This window comes from Austrofundulus limnaeus, unplaced genomic scaffold, assembly GCF_001266775.1.
Source record: "Austrofundulus limnaeus strain Quisiro unplaced genomic scaffold, Austrofundulus_limnaeus-1.0 Scaffold239, whole genome shotgun sequence".
Classification (NCBI taxonomy): Eukaryota; Metazoa; Chordata; class Actinopteri; order Cyprinodontiformes; family Rivulidae; genus Austrofundulus; species Austrofundulus limnaeus.
The window spans coordinates 378,172-393,622 of NW_013952641.1; the positions used below are offsets into that span (position 1 = coordinate 378,172).

The window sequence follows — 15,451 nt, forward strand, 5'->3', positions numbered from 1 at the left end:
GACCATGACGTGTGGAAACCATGTTGGCTATTGCTTAGCATATTATTAGCTTCTAGATGCTGAAGTAGTTGATTGTTTTTTTTTCAAGTAACTTAGAAAAAATAGGAAGAACAGAAATTGGCCGATAGTTTGAAACTTCTGTTGGATCACCAGATTTAAAAATGGGAGTAATCTGAGCAAACTTCCAGGCATCAGGGAAAATAGACTGCACAAAACATAAATTAAGCAAATGATGAAACAATGGTAAAAAAGTGTTGGCATGCATTTTCAAGAAATCCATATTATAGTATTATTTGAGTATTCCCAACCAGCCTTTAGGGGGAAGGAAACGCTATTTGAGTTTCATTTAGTAAAAATCAAGTTCTGTTACTGCCAGTTTTGCYGAAATGATGCTTGATGTCGTCAGGATCAAAATGAATTCCTCAGCATGAATAAATGGGTCCCGAGTCTTGTTTCTCTATTTACTTCAAGCTGTCTCTCGTTCTCAGCTGTTTTCTTTCATCAAGATTCAGACACTTGTCTGCAGATGGGCTTCAGAGAAGTGGTGCTGAGGATTGCAGATTAAAATTCAACAACAAGAAGTCCAATCTGGCCTGGCAATTTTTCCTCGCTCTACCCCTCCATCCTCCTAACATCTTAGCAAGAACACACACACAGGCAGATTATGGCGCTTTTATACTCCAAAAAGCTACTGTTTCTTGTTGCTGGCACAGTATGAAGTCTTTTGGATTGATGCTTGGCTTTTAAAGCATGTCACGATTTCCTCTTTTAGAGAAGCCTGTCAGCAAAAATGGCCCTATTTCAGTTAGTCAACTAGCTTCATTTTTAGCTCTAATGACAGCAGGGGCTGGCAGACAGTCACAGCCACGTCTGTTAAAAAGAAAACAGCATATTAGTGCTGGACCATGGTTCGGATGTCAATAAAAGTAGTTAGCACATCAAGTTACCACTTTTATTTTCRTTATTCTTTTTGCTGTAGATGTTGATAGTGTTGGTATTTGCATGTAAATACACTGACTTAGCTCTGTTGACCAAGCATGTGGCAGCCAGTTGTGTTAAGTTTTAAWTTTTTTTGTTATATCTCGTGTTTTGTTGTAGCTTCTATTTCATTCAACGCTACAGTGTGATTTATTGTACTCTTTAGCAACCGCTGTACATTGTGTGATTTATTTACGCCACTGCTTATATAAACTGAAGATTTTGTACTCCTGATTGGTTCTGCAATACATGAAAATAGTAATCGAAAATGCCTGGCTACACTTTCGTCAACCTAATAGTGGTGAACGGTGCTGAAGAATCCGTGTGCCACTGGAAGAAAACGTGTTGTAAAGCTATTAAACTGGAGTGTGAGGTGGAGGGAATACAGCACTGTCGAAATGCTCTTAATGGTTAATCAGCAGGCTGAAAGAAACAAAGCTCTGAATTAAGTGGACAAGCTATTATTTTCCAAACATTACTCGCATATCTTTCATTGTCCTATTAACAAATAAACCTTGTTTTCAGATAATTGCTGCAAAAGGAAATTTATGTTAACAACAAAACACATCTCCCCATCTACTGCAAAAATTAAAGTGATGTGATCTTATATATAGTCTGCTTTTTTAAGGTATTTTACTCCACAAGCATATTCTCATAATGCATGAACTGTTCAAGATATTTATTGCCTGGTCAGCATGATTCACAGCGATACTCAGTGCTCTACTGCACACACAGACAAACATATATATATGCATACGGGTTTCAATGCACATATGAAAAGCAAAATAGGATTGCCTCCTTTTATAACCAACACATTTTTCATAAAGTTATGTGTTTTATCTGCTTGTAACATGGTTTTGTCCAATATTTGTTCTCAAGAAGTAAAATGGCAAATTTAGACTTTGCCAATTGTGCAATTTGGCTGACAATGCACCAGGAACACTGCGTTGTTATGCATCATTGGATATTGGCGTCAGTGGACATGGTTAAAACCTAAAGCATGCATCAAACTATAGTGTGCTGACAAAAAACTGCAACTTTTAAAAATACATTTTTATTTCTCACCAGAAAAAATAACAACTATTTTAAGCAATAGATCATCATACTGTACCTTCTTCTTGCTGCTGTCTTTATAATAACAAGGTTTTCATTTATTTAAAGTATCTCTGTGTGTTTTTCATCCTCAAATTTGTCCTTTTATACAAATTTACATATTTGATGTGAAACAAAACTGCAGCCAAACTAAGGAAGTAAAAAAACTATAGCTTCTATAGGAACCCAGGTTTCTAAGGAAGAAGTGAGTACATGTAAAATGTATTGTTTAAAYGTAGAACGGTGTTTGGAGACACCACACCACACAGTGTTGGTCTGCAACCAATTGCCATCAATGTGAAGGAAAATAATGAAGGTGTAACTTTTGAAGCTCATCATACGCCACCTGCGTGGTTTACACTTTTATATTTGTACCTTGAACACTTGTCATAACTATACCCAGATAACTTCTTACCCTTTGAAGGTAACTTTATTTCATTGTATTACTTATATGGAACTATTAAAGCTAATGCAGCTCTGAGCATTTTGTAGTCGCAAAGTTACTTTGCCCTTTAATTAAATTGTGACTTTACACTCTGTTGGATAATTTATTCTCATGGATAAACTGTGAACTAAATAAGTCAGTCTAGTTTTCCTGGCCAGCTCTACTCTTAAAATCTAATTTTAAAAAAGTGTGAGGAAAGGCTCTTATTAAACTTGGATTGACTTCTAGATTATAGCCTCAGAAGAGTTCGATTTATTCCCTTCCCAAGGAACCTGCTGCAAGCTTCTAAGTTCTCCATTGATCAAAAGTAACTTCTTTATTGATCTTTGTGCAACAGTGACTATGATAACATTTCAGTTTATTATTTTTTCTGTACATTTATTTTATTTGACCCTTTTTCATTTCTGATTTGCCACTTTCATTATTTTGAGTGGCTCTAGAATTAATATTCTGAACTGATCGTGACGAGCTCTTAAATATTTCAATTTACACTTGCAAGGCCACATATTTAAGAACTAAACTRTCAAATGTATTATAATTATTCCCATGGCAACTTTATATTAAGTCTATGTACAAAGTAAAGCATAGGTTTTTCAGAAACAAAGTGCCTCATTTTAAATGCATTTCTCCTCTCTTTATTATTTAGATAAAGCAAACTATTGCAAATTGAATATGTATTATACACCGCATCATACCTGATTCTTAAACTAATAAATGAGATTGTTTTAGTGTGATTTCAAATGCAAGAACGGTCATCATAGGTCATTTTTGTTATGTGCTGCTGTGCATAAAGTACACTTATGTAATATGTGGAATCATACCAATGTCGAAATACACGTCAAAGGAAGATAAAAAACAAAGGAGAGTCAGATTTACATGAAAATGCAAAATAAGTTGCAACAACAGCACTTTATCATGATTGTTCTTTACAACRGGCAATGTTGCACACTTGTATAGCCAGGGCTCCTGAAAAACCTAATTCTTTCCTTGTTGTGATTTTGTTTTTAACCATCAAACATGGCACATTCGCAATCAACCTCAACCAAACATACATTTTTTTATAGTAACAAACAAGGAGTCATTTAGAATTAATGTTTGGTGGTACTCTAGGCCAAAAAGAGKGGAAAAAGCAGTTAAATTGTTCTTTTCAAGCCACACATGGAAGACTTAATAATGTCCCTGGTGGCAGAAACAGTTGGGTTTCAACCCCCCCACTGCCTGCAAACTYTTTTTTTTYYCTCTCAGTCAGTGCTGGAGAAGAACCCCCCAATCCCCACCCACACCGCTTCTTACACACACTAGTGAGTGTAGCTAGAAACACGTTCAGTGATCAAAGTAGAGCCTCTGCTATAACAGTCAGCTACAGCCGGCATGCATGATTGTTTACAGCTTGTTTGTTTAACAAAGCTTTRTGTGCAACATGATAAAACACAGAAAGCATCACAGCAATGTTTTTTCACATTTCAGACGCGCAAACTAAACTGTTGTCGGCATTTCTCCTGAGCATCAACTAGTTGTGAATTTATTCTATAGATTTTTTTTTTCTTTTTTAAGAAAAGTGGAATTGGCTCACCCTTGTTTAAAATGCAGGGCTTCATTGTAAACTTTTAAATATTTGTGCTGTGTGTCAGTTAAAGTAGATAAGTCATGTTTTTAAGTGTTGTGCTGGTAACAAGGTTCTAAAACACAATTTGCTTCCTTATTTTTTTTAAAAGCTCAGCCATCCCACATGCTTTATTTTTGGTCTTAAGATGCTCGTTGATAGAGATGTGAATAAAGAAGGTGATGGGGAGGGGGCGTCAGTGCCGGGAGTTTAGAGGGCTGAGGTTAAATGGCCCATGTCAGTAGTAGTCTTTAACGCAAGGGATTACAGCCCTTTTGTGTGCTGTGAGCTCACTCAGTCACTGAGCCTGTGTAAGACACACTCTCACACCATTTACTACACACTGACGCTGACATCCTGATCAAGCCAACAATGGCCGGGGAGTAAACTGCTGCAATCAGCTTCGTAAGAGGAGAGAATAAAAGGGAGGGGATTGGGAGAAGAAAGAAAAGAAAAATGGGAACAAGGGAATGAAAAGGGAAAAACACACTAGAAGCTAAGGTTGTTGTTCAGGAGCGTTCAAATGGGATTGAGGACAAGGTGAGGAGGGGATTTGTTATACATCAGTCATGACTCGAGGTCAGGGTATGCATTAATGCTCTAAAGCACGTTGTAATGAAACTGGAAAGAAATGCTTGAAGTTATTGCATGAAGGCTTAAAGTGATTTTCTTTTTCATACATGTGGCCCAAATTGCAATGATGCTAATTAGAGCTTTTCTTCACGAGTTGTTAAATTGGCACCTCACTGTGATGTGCTCCAGTTGGTCCCCCCACTTTTTTTAAGTTTTCATGGCTGCATTAATTTTACAAAACCTGAAAAGTCCGTTGATGGCGAAGCACAAAAAGACAGATAAAATATTCTCCATATGGAACGGCTGGCTGCACCTAATGTTCATAATCAGGATGGTGATCATTACTTTGGATTAATTCGGAGTTGTAGTTTTGTGTGTGTGCGTGGACTTCTGTGTGTACCCTTATTTGTCAGGGGACTCAGTTATTAGATTGGCCAAGTGGAGGTTTTTATGTCAAAGCCTTATCACCAGTGAATCCAATACTGCTGCCAGATTAAATTAAGGAAGTGTGAATGTTTGAAAGGTATTATACACTCAGTCATGTTTCCAGGATATTCAGCTCAATATGATAAACTTTAAGTGGAAGTCAAGCTGAAGAAGTTTTTAAAATGAAACTTGTTTCCATTGATGGCGTGAAGGAGAGAGATGTAAAGTTTTCCTCATTCTTTAGTTCTTGCTGTGTTTAAGTTTGACTATAATTTGCTAATATTCTAGCCCTTAATAAAAGGTTCAAATACCTGTGGTGAAACTCCAGATCCCTAGTGGTACTCAAAAGACAATTTAAAGTAAACTTTTTGCAAGTTGAATTAGTAGCAAGGTGGCTCAGTTGGTAGAGCTGTTACATCTTAGCAATAAGGTTGCTGGATCAAATCCTGGCCRGGACCATTCTGGGTAGAGTTKGCATGTTCTCTTCATGCATGCTTGAGTTTTCTGTGGGTACCCCGGTTTTCTCCGACAGACCAAAAGTATGCATGTTAGGCTAATTAGTAACTCCTTATTTTCCTTAGGTGAGTAAGAGCGTCTCATTGTTTGTCTCGTTTGTTTCTGTGGCCCGTTGATAGACTTGTGACCTGTCCAGATTGAACCCTGCTCCTTGCACATTGACTGCYTGAWATGGACACCAGTGACCCTGAAAGGAAGAAACAGGTTAAGATAATGGATTATTAGCAATAAGTAAAGTGAACTGTAATGTAAAGCTAAAAAACAAAGAGAATCAAAAAGGTGAGCAGATCAAACAAAGTATCATGTTGGTTCAAAAGGGAAACCAAGTGAAACAAAACTGGAGTGGTTGATGGTTAACCTGTGTGTTTATCTATTTGATTTCATGGTTAGAGTAAACCCATCAAGTTTACTGTAGCTTCTAGCTTGTTTATGTTGAATAGAGATTAGATTTTTTTATGGTGATCATAATGATGATGATACATTAAGAGTTTTATTAAGAGATAGCCATGTGATGTATCAGTCACCTGGAGGCAGGACTCAAAAGCCTGAATTTAGCCTGAAACTCTCAGACTGAAGAAGTCTCTTGGAAGAGAGACGAAACGTTTYATTAAAGAAGAACCCGTCCAGAGGACCTATACAATTTTTTTCCTTTTGATTTTTTACCTGGATTACTGAGATGCATCAGGACATTAAGAGTTTTGTGTTTTCTGGGGTGGTACTCATTAAAAGTGGGAGAACCACTGTTCTGATGAAAATACAAACATTCAAATCTTAAAACTGTTCAAGTTTAAACAAAAAMATGTTGCCTTAGGAGTATAACTATTTACTGACGTCAACTGGTTGCATTTTTGTTACAATTGTTATGGTACAAGTAGATTTTCTAATACAAAAAATAACCTCCATATACTTGTCGTCTCATTCTTTGTTAAAAGCTGAAAGGTGTGAAATTTCAAATTTCTGATTTATTGTTTGGTGATTCATCTGGTTGAACTTGTGTGCAACCTGTTTGTTTTAAATTGAGAAAAGAAATCCAGCTGTCTTGAATTCAGTTTGAGTTGACCATGACCTGGATGATCGAGGATCTACGCCAACAAAAGCATTTTCGGGAAACACAGAAATGTTGTCGTCGTGTAATTTGGCAGATTCCGTTTTAAAAAAGAAGTTTAAAACAAGAAGTTTAAAGCAAAAATCTTGTTTTAAAGGCAAATTTCCAGTCAGCAGGAGAGTGAAGTTTTTCTTGATGTAGATTCATATTTTGACTTTAATCAAGCTGTTACTTAACCAGAAATTATTGTCAGATGAAGTTCTSTGATTAATGCACTGCTAACCTTTTTGCCTCTGCAATTTTTCCTCTGTTCTCTGTAATTACCTCTCACATGTTCTTTGATGAAAGGCTCTGACAAACATCAGTGTCTTATTAATCACAGTATTGCCTTGATTTTGTGTTAAACACATGGTCACTGTCTCTCTAGCTCACACACGCGCGCTCGCACACAAATCTTGTTGCTGTTGAGGTTTCAGTGTTTGCCTCGTGCAGGGGTTGATAACATTAATTATTGTGCCTTTGCAGTCTCAGCTAATGCATTCTGATGAGCCCCGCGTTTGAATAAATCCACATGCACTCCCTGACTTTGGTTTGGGTAAAATGTGAAGAACAGGTCAATTAAAGGGGCCTTGGACTGTTCAGAATGTTTTAATTAAAGTAGCAGTGAAATGTAAACTTGGTTCTAATTATGATTTGCTTTAATTAGCTGTCACTCTGATCTTAATTGCTTTTGAATATACCTGACCTCTAAATGCTGCATCTCCAAACAGCAGCCACAGTGCTTAGCCTGCGTGACAGACCACACAACAACATTCAACGGCCTTTTTCAGAGTCGATATCGACTCCCCATCACGTCAGCAATAATACGTGATCCTTTCTAAGAGGTTTTTAGGGGTGAATAAAGCTTTAACCTAATATTTAAAACTATTGTATCTTTTCTCACAGGCTCTTCTGGATATGGTGGTGAAAAAGAGTGAGGGTTACACCGTGGAGCAGCTGGAGAGGCTCTACTCCTTCCTCAGCCAGTGTGTCTACCAGCACCGCAGAGAGTACGACAAGACCCGGCTGCTGGAGGTAAAACAGAACCAGACTAATGTTTATGCATCTGTGTCACAGCTCAGCAGGGGAAATGTATTTTATATTTATCAGCTCCAAAACATTTTGTTCCAAACTATATGATTCTGATAGATAAAATAGTGATGTATTGTGAAAAAGTCTTGGCGTTCCTCGTATCTTTATATTTTCCTACGAAGCAGCCAGAGTGTTTCTGTAGTCTTTGAAATTGTCTTGATCAATAGTACTTTTGGCTTTCTAAATGCTTTTACAACATTGTTTTTTACTTGCGTAGCTCTTTAAAAAATTATTTTTCTGTCCAGAATCGGACCGATTTCAGAGGATTTTTTTTGTTTAAGCAGTTTGACTCAAACTTATGAATCACTCAGGCTTCAAAAGGACCTAAACTCAAAAGATGGACTAGTGTTATATCAACACTTGTGAGACAACAAGGCAAAAAAAATCTATTTTAAATTGAATCTCTGGACACTTTGTTACTAGCAGCCTGCCTCAAAAACGATTTCTCTTTTCTTTTGTTGAATCTCCCCCACCCAAAAAAAAAAAAACAAAGATAACCAATTTCACACATAAAATAGTTTTTTAGCACCAATAAGATGAATTCCAAAGAGTTGTTAGCTGGAAATGTGACATCTAGAAGATGATCAACACAAGGAAGGTGAATCTCTCGAGTCTTTGCTAAACTTTTTCTCTTTCTTGAAGACATGCATTTCAGATAAATCAGTTTGTTGTAAATAGTTTTCCAGACTGAAATTGATTGTTTTCCACTTGTTCATGTTCGTTATAATATGCAGTCACAGTCAAAAACAGGTACTGGTCAGATGAGTGCTAAAGCAGCCAAAGTACTGAGAAACAATTTGAAAGACTTTCAGAAACTATTAAAAAGACCATCAGAATGTCTAACATCATGGAAGCAAAGTATTTAAAAAAAGATGAGCATGGTTTAAAACCTTTGCACAGGACTGTAATGAAAGCCTAATAGTTGTCTGATTGAGTGGCTCTACAAGCAGAGCATAAGATTTCTAAATCAGGCAGATGGCTTGATTTGTGTTTTAAATTCAAATTGGCAATTTTAACATCAGATAACTGAACAGGGATCCTTGTCGCATCATAAATATGCATGTTTTGATTATTAGATCTGTGTTCCGTAATGTTTTTAACTTGATACACGTCCATGTGTTGTCAGAGGATTGTAGTGTAGAGACCATGCTGAAAAGGCTACTTGCACATTAGAGATGTGTGCATTTACTTTTTGTTGATCAGTGTATTGGGAATTCTCTCAGCTCATCGGGCTGTACATGGGTTAGATAGAAAATGTAGAATTAGGCCATGGCAAATCTTCCTAAAGTTATTTTAAGTCCATGCAAAATGCTAATAAATGCGCAAATGATGGACAGAACAGTCGTGACGTCACATAGTACTTTAAGGACTGCTGTTTTGAAGCCTGATGGTATTTGGTTGTCACTCTCAGTCATGGAACCAGAGGAGACTATATTTGAACGAGAAGGCGGAGAGAGCTGCAGAGTGATACTTGAAAACTGATTAAAGGAAATCAGTGAAGTACTGCTGGCACTTTCATCTAAAGGAGTAAATCCAGCTAAAAACTTCCTAATGACTTGTGGATTAAAATTCGCTTAGTGTTGGTTTCTTTTTTTAGTATGGTTCTTTTGGAGCAGAACATTTAGCTGTCGTCTGTATCTAGCAGCCTTTTGTACTACTGCTCTGGAGGCTGGATGTAAAGACTAAAACTAGCATCATTTTATTTTCTTGTTGATCTGAACATACACTGTTAGGATAAGAGTGAGACAGGTGTGACAGTGAAGCTGAAAGAGAAGTGTTGAATGTGGATGAGTTTAAAGCTCCTGGAGTCAGCGACGCAAAGTAACGACAACAAGAGGTGAAAGAAGGCGCACAATAAAAAATATATACATTTCCAAAGAATGTAAAGTAGGTCAAGAACATTGTTTTTAAGGAGCTTTAAAACTGTCTAAACTAAAATCTATAGGCATCAGCAAAACTGCTTTGTCACTGTTAGGACTGATAATGAATTTTATAGAGGTCAAATAGTTCAAAAGTGATCAAATCCAAACTTCAAAAATAAACTTTTTAATTGTTCTTTAGGTCTTGAAACAAATTGGGTCCCAGGCTAATAAATCTAACAACTTTTTTAATATCCTGTATGTATATGTAATAAACAATTCTGAATAATAATTACGTCAGGACGATAATCAGCAGCCTAATTGGTTTATAGTTATTGCAGCACTGTTATGTAATTCCAGCTTATCTTTTTAATCACACAACTCCCAAAATGCCTTGCTTTTAACCAACGAGAAGATTTAGAGTTTTAAGAAACAGAAATATAAGACGTCAGATGTGTTGCAGTTATTCACTAAGGTCCAATTGTCAGGTGTAATTTTTAGGTTTTTTTTTTTTTTTTTTTGGTGAGGAAAAACTCAGGCTGAGTTTCAGTGTTCTTTGATATGCAGCTTTGCTTTTTACCTTCCAGGCTCCATGAAAAACAGAGGCACTTAGATAAAATCTAAAATGTGCCTCTCTTGTTGGAGCATCGGAACAGACAGCTCTACACACTGAGATGGGTTGAAACAAAAACAAAATGTTTGGTAGAGGATAGAGGCAGAGGATTTTTTTCGTTTGTTTCAGGAGCCTCATTGACCCAAAAAAATGTGAAATGAGAGAATGAAAAGGTTTTTTTGTTCCTGTATTGTAAACCAACATGGCGGTAGATCATTAGATAATTCATTCATTTACTTGGCATCCTAAAACTCAATTAAATAAAGCTTCCTGCTGCAATAAAACCACAAAACACCAAAAATAGATTCTTAATTTAGACAATGTTTTTTTTCTTCTTTTAATTAATAATTCCATTTGACAGTTTCCCATACAGAGGTGACTGCTGTACAGTTTCCCAGAATGCCATCTGGTCATCTGCTGCTGCTGTAGGCTGTCAGTGCAGACAGGGGGCCGGGAATGGCTGCGTGGTGAAGCTGGTAGCCAGAGCCAGCTGTCAGCATGTCAGAAAGAGGTGGAAGCAGCAAAGAGAGAGAGATCGAGCAGTCAGCCAGGTGGTGCTGCCTGCCGACAGGCCCGCTGGTGGAGGAAGGGAGGGCGCGTGTCTGGGTCCGTCGTATACTGCCAGCCTAAATTGGTGTTTGGAGAGCAGAAATGTCAGCTCGTCTGGCACGTGTTTTGTTTGCCTGTGTTTCCAACAGGCAGCTTGACTCCACAGCAGGTCATCCCTTTGTAACTCCCCAGAGAGTGCAAAAACATGCACACACCTTCATGGAGAGCTGGTATTAGATGCAGCAGCAGCTCTTTCCACTAAATGTTGCACTCTGTTGCAGTGCGTGGTATTTGTGTCTAAATTGTCGAGCGGAGTGAAATGAAGCGTGTTCATACATTTGTCTCCCCTACGTTCCCACGTCCTCCTTTAGGTTTGGCCTCTCTGTCTTCAGAGGAGCTGACCTTTCAGCAGATGGAGTGAACTGCAACCAGTTTGCAGTTAAAGCCACAGGGACCATATTTGCCCTGTGCACAGCAACATCCCAAATACGCTTTTATCTACAAATTGCAATTTGTATTGCCCTGAGCATGGTCTTATATTCTTACTATGTCTTAGAAAGCAATTAAAGACTTTATTCTAGCCTTGGACCTTTAACCCTAATCTGTGCAATGCTGGAGCCGAGCATACTCGTTAAGTGAGCTGAACTTTGCAAAAAGTTACTCAGCTTTTTAAGTGCATTTGCTGCAGAAGCTTGCTGCTTAATTCTCTAAACGTCATCAAGGACCCCAGTACTAAATTGTTCCTAAACATACTTTATCTGTTTCTGTTGGCAGGTTATAAAGTGTACATGCTTTGACCTAACGATTAATTATGGTGTCAAATATGTGCACTTCACAAATGAATTAAAAAAATCTTCTTTCTGACCTCAGCCTGAGAGACTCTTCTAAGCTGTGCTGTTTTTTTAGACTTCTTGATACCCTGTTGCATTATGTTTAAAACAACTTATGCAGACTTGAGAATATTTTGTTCAACATGCAGATGTACACTGAAGATAGAAAAAGGATCAGCTGAAGCTAATGGACATGTACTGCGGGTAAAATAAGTATTGAACACGTCACCATTTTTCTCAGTAAATATATTACTAGAGGTGCTAATGACATGAAATTTTCACCAGATGTTGGTAACAACCCAAGTGATCCATACATACAAAGAAATCAAACCATAAATGTCCAGAAATGAAGTTATTTGTAATAATGTGGAATGGCACAGGGAAAAAGTATTGAACACACTTACTGAAATTTATCTAATACTTTGTACAAAAGCCTTTGTTGTCAATGACAGCTTCAAGACGCCTCCTGTATGGAGAAACTAGTGGCATGCATTGCTCAGGTGTGATTTTGGCCCATTCTTCCACACAAACAGTCTTCAAATCTTGAAGGTTTCGTGGACCTCTTCTATGAACTCTGATCTGTAGTTCTTTCCATAGATTTTCTGTTGGATTCAGGTCAGGTGATTGGCTGGGCCATTCCAGCAGCTTTAGTTTCTTTCTCTGAAACCAACTGAGAGTTTCCTTGGCTTTGTGTTTGGGCTCATTGTCTTGCTGAAATGTCCAGCCACGTTTCATCTTCATCATCCTGGTAGATGGAAGCAGATTTTTATCAAGAATGTCTCTGTACATTTTTCCATTCATCCTTCCTTCAATTATTTGAAGTTTGCCAGTACCACATGCTGAAAAACAGCCCCACACCATGATGTTCCCACCTCCAAACTTCACTGTTGGTATGGTGTTTTTGGGCTGATGTGCAGTGCCATTTGACCTCCAAACATGATGTGTATTCTGGCATCCAAACAGTTCAGTGTTGGTCTCATCTGACCAGACTATATTCTCCCAGTATTACACAGGCTTGTTTAAATGTTGTGCAGCAAACTTTAAAGGAGCTTCAACATGCTGTTTCTTCAGCAGTGGAGTCTTGCGTGGTGAGCGTGCATACAGGCCATGGTGGTTCAGTGCATTACTTATTGTTTTCTTTGAAATAATCGTACCTGCTAATTCCAGGTCTTTCTGAAGCTCTCCACAAGTGGTCCTTGGCTCTTGGACAACTCTTCTGATAATTCTTTTCACTCCTCTGTCAGAAATCTTGTGAGGAGCACCTGGTCGTGGTCGGTTTATGGTGAAATAATGTTCTTTCCACTTCTGAATTATGGCCCCAACAGTGCTCACTGGAACCTTCAGAAGTTTAGACATTCTTCTGTAACCGATGCCATCATTATGCTTTGCAACAATAAGGTTGTGAAGGTCTTGAGAGAGCTCTTTACTTTTACCCATCATCAGATGGTTCTTGTGTGATACCTGGTCATCATTTGGGACTGAACCAGCTGATATTAATTTGCACTGACAAGGGGCAGGCTTGCTTTCTAATTACTGAGAGAGTTCAGCTGGTGTCTTGGCTTTCCATGCCTTTTTACACCTCCCTTTCTTCATGTGTTCAATACTTTTTCCCTGTGCCGTTCCACATTATTACAAATAACTTAATTTCTGGACATTTATGGTTTGATTTCTTTGAATGTATGGATCACTTGGGTTGTTACCAACATCTGGTGAAAATTTCATGTCATTAGCACCTCTAGTAATATATTTACTGAGAAAAATGGTGACGTGTTCAATACTTATTTTACCCGCTGTACATACTGTATTGTTAATGAGTTGAATGAATATATAACCCATGTTGAACCCATGAACCTAACTTATAACTTGACCCTATCATATGCATAACATAATTTCACACTGCAGGTCTTAGAGCTGAATTCTGATATTATTGAAAATTTCTTTGGCGTGAACATTCACATATTTTAAATGTGACTTCCATCTAACTCCAGTGTAAACTCCACAGCTCTTATGTGCAGAAAATTATGACATCACATTCAGCTTGCTGTTTACAGAACTAGCTAAGAATGGATGCTATTGGTTAGCATGTTGATTCTGAAGTTGCTGTGCAATCAGAGTAGATTATCTGACCTGCTTTTTTTGTTCTTTGTTTTTACCTGAACCTGCCTCTAATCAAATGCTCCAGTGCAGCATTTATTTTTTGAAATGAAGCAACATTTTAAAAGAAAAGTATCAATCAAGTCCACGACTGACCTTGGACATTACTATCATGTTTCTGCGGATTATCAGTCATTAAAGACATGGAAAATTAAAAGAACAAGTACACAGCAAGTGGACTTCTGTTCTGTAGCTGAAGACGTGGGAAGCTACAAGGTTTAAACATGACTCGAGGTTAGTATCATTATTATAGGCTCTCCCCAACTCACAGATTCAAGTTTTCAGACAAAATATGACACAAGTGTTCAGACTTCAGTCACTTTGAAAAACATCAGATATGTATCTGATTAAGTACCACATACTGAAAAGGCCTGGGTCGGATTTGATAAAATGGAATGTCACATTCAGACTGTAAGGAAAAAATCTGTTATGGGACACATGGGGCAAAAAAATTAGATTTGAGTTGCATTTAACTGTAGTGTGAACATAGCCTCATACAAGCATATGACAGCATTTTTATTAATGCATACCATATTGCATACTGTTGCATATTGCAACAATCAATAGGAATGTCCTGATCCAGATTTTTTTGGCTCCTGATACAATCTGATTTTTGTAATGATTAGTCTTTCCGATACTGATCCGATAGCTTTATTTTTTTATTTCTTTCCAAGTGACAAGGTTAGTAGTATTAAAGTGAGCCCTGCTGTTCCCACCACGAGAAACATCCAGTTTGCAGATTTTACAAGATGCAGTTTCAGCATCATTGTTTTCCATTAAAAAGTGTTCCCACACTGTGGACATGGTTGCATACTTGTGTGCGTCTTGACTTCTTAACAACAGTTGTAAAGCATGATGATGCTGAAAACTGGATCGGCCCGATCACATGACTAAATCCAATTCTACCCGATGTTCAAAAAACGGCCATATCTGCCACCGATACCGATACTGAGTATCTGATCGGGACATCCCTAACAATCAAATGAACTCATATAGGGGTTCCACCAAAAGCTGGTTGTACAAGCCATCCTCCTGTCGCCTCCCAATGATCTCACCCAGTTTCTCCTCCTGCACTGACTGATTCTCCTGATCTTACTGGCTCATTGGTACAGTGCCAAGTCAATCAGGTCATTTATGTTTGGTAATCTTGTTGCAGTCTCTCAGGATCCTTCATCTCTGTGGTGATGGTTATGGATCTCTGCACCTTATGACTCTAGCTGAAGTGATGGGTTGTTCATCATTTGTACCCTCAATAAAACTGAACCACAAAATGCTGGCAAATGTTAGCTCTAAGCTTTAAAAATGTTCATTAAGTTCTAGGGTCATCAGTTAGATGTTGAAAATGTCAAATTACCAAAATGTTATAAATAGGTTGCTCGTACGTTACACAGTTGCCCAACTTATGTATATCCTACAGGTAACGTGTGTGAACTTATGCCTAACTTATCACACATCAGCTTGCGCTGAAAAATTTGTACATGTTCAAAATGATTGGCTGGCATTGATACACAGTAACGTATGCCATCGTACAGTGGGGAAAATAAGTATTTAGTCTGTCACCAATGGTGCAAGTTCTCCCACTTAAAAAGATGAGAGAGGCCTGTAATTGACATCATAGGTAGACCTCAACTATGAGA

At 37.9% G+C, this 15,451-nt stretch overlaps 1 protein-coding gene across 1 annotated transcript in view; it reads left to right on the plus strand.

Annotated features, from left to right (window-relative positions):
* Positions 1-15,451, plus strand: part of atad2b (ATPase family AAA domain containing 2B) — a gene marked incomplete at its 5' end in the record, with an annotated part of 98,241 nt that overhangs the window by 77,090 nt on the left and 5,700 nt on the right. The window contains 1 exon segment of the mRNA XM_014020079.1: positions 7,624-7,752. Within this exon segment, the coding sequence (XP_013875533.1) occupies positions 7,624-7,752 (129 nt within the window).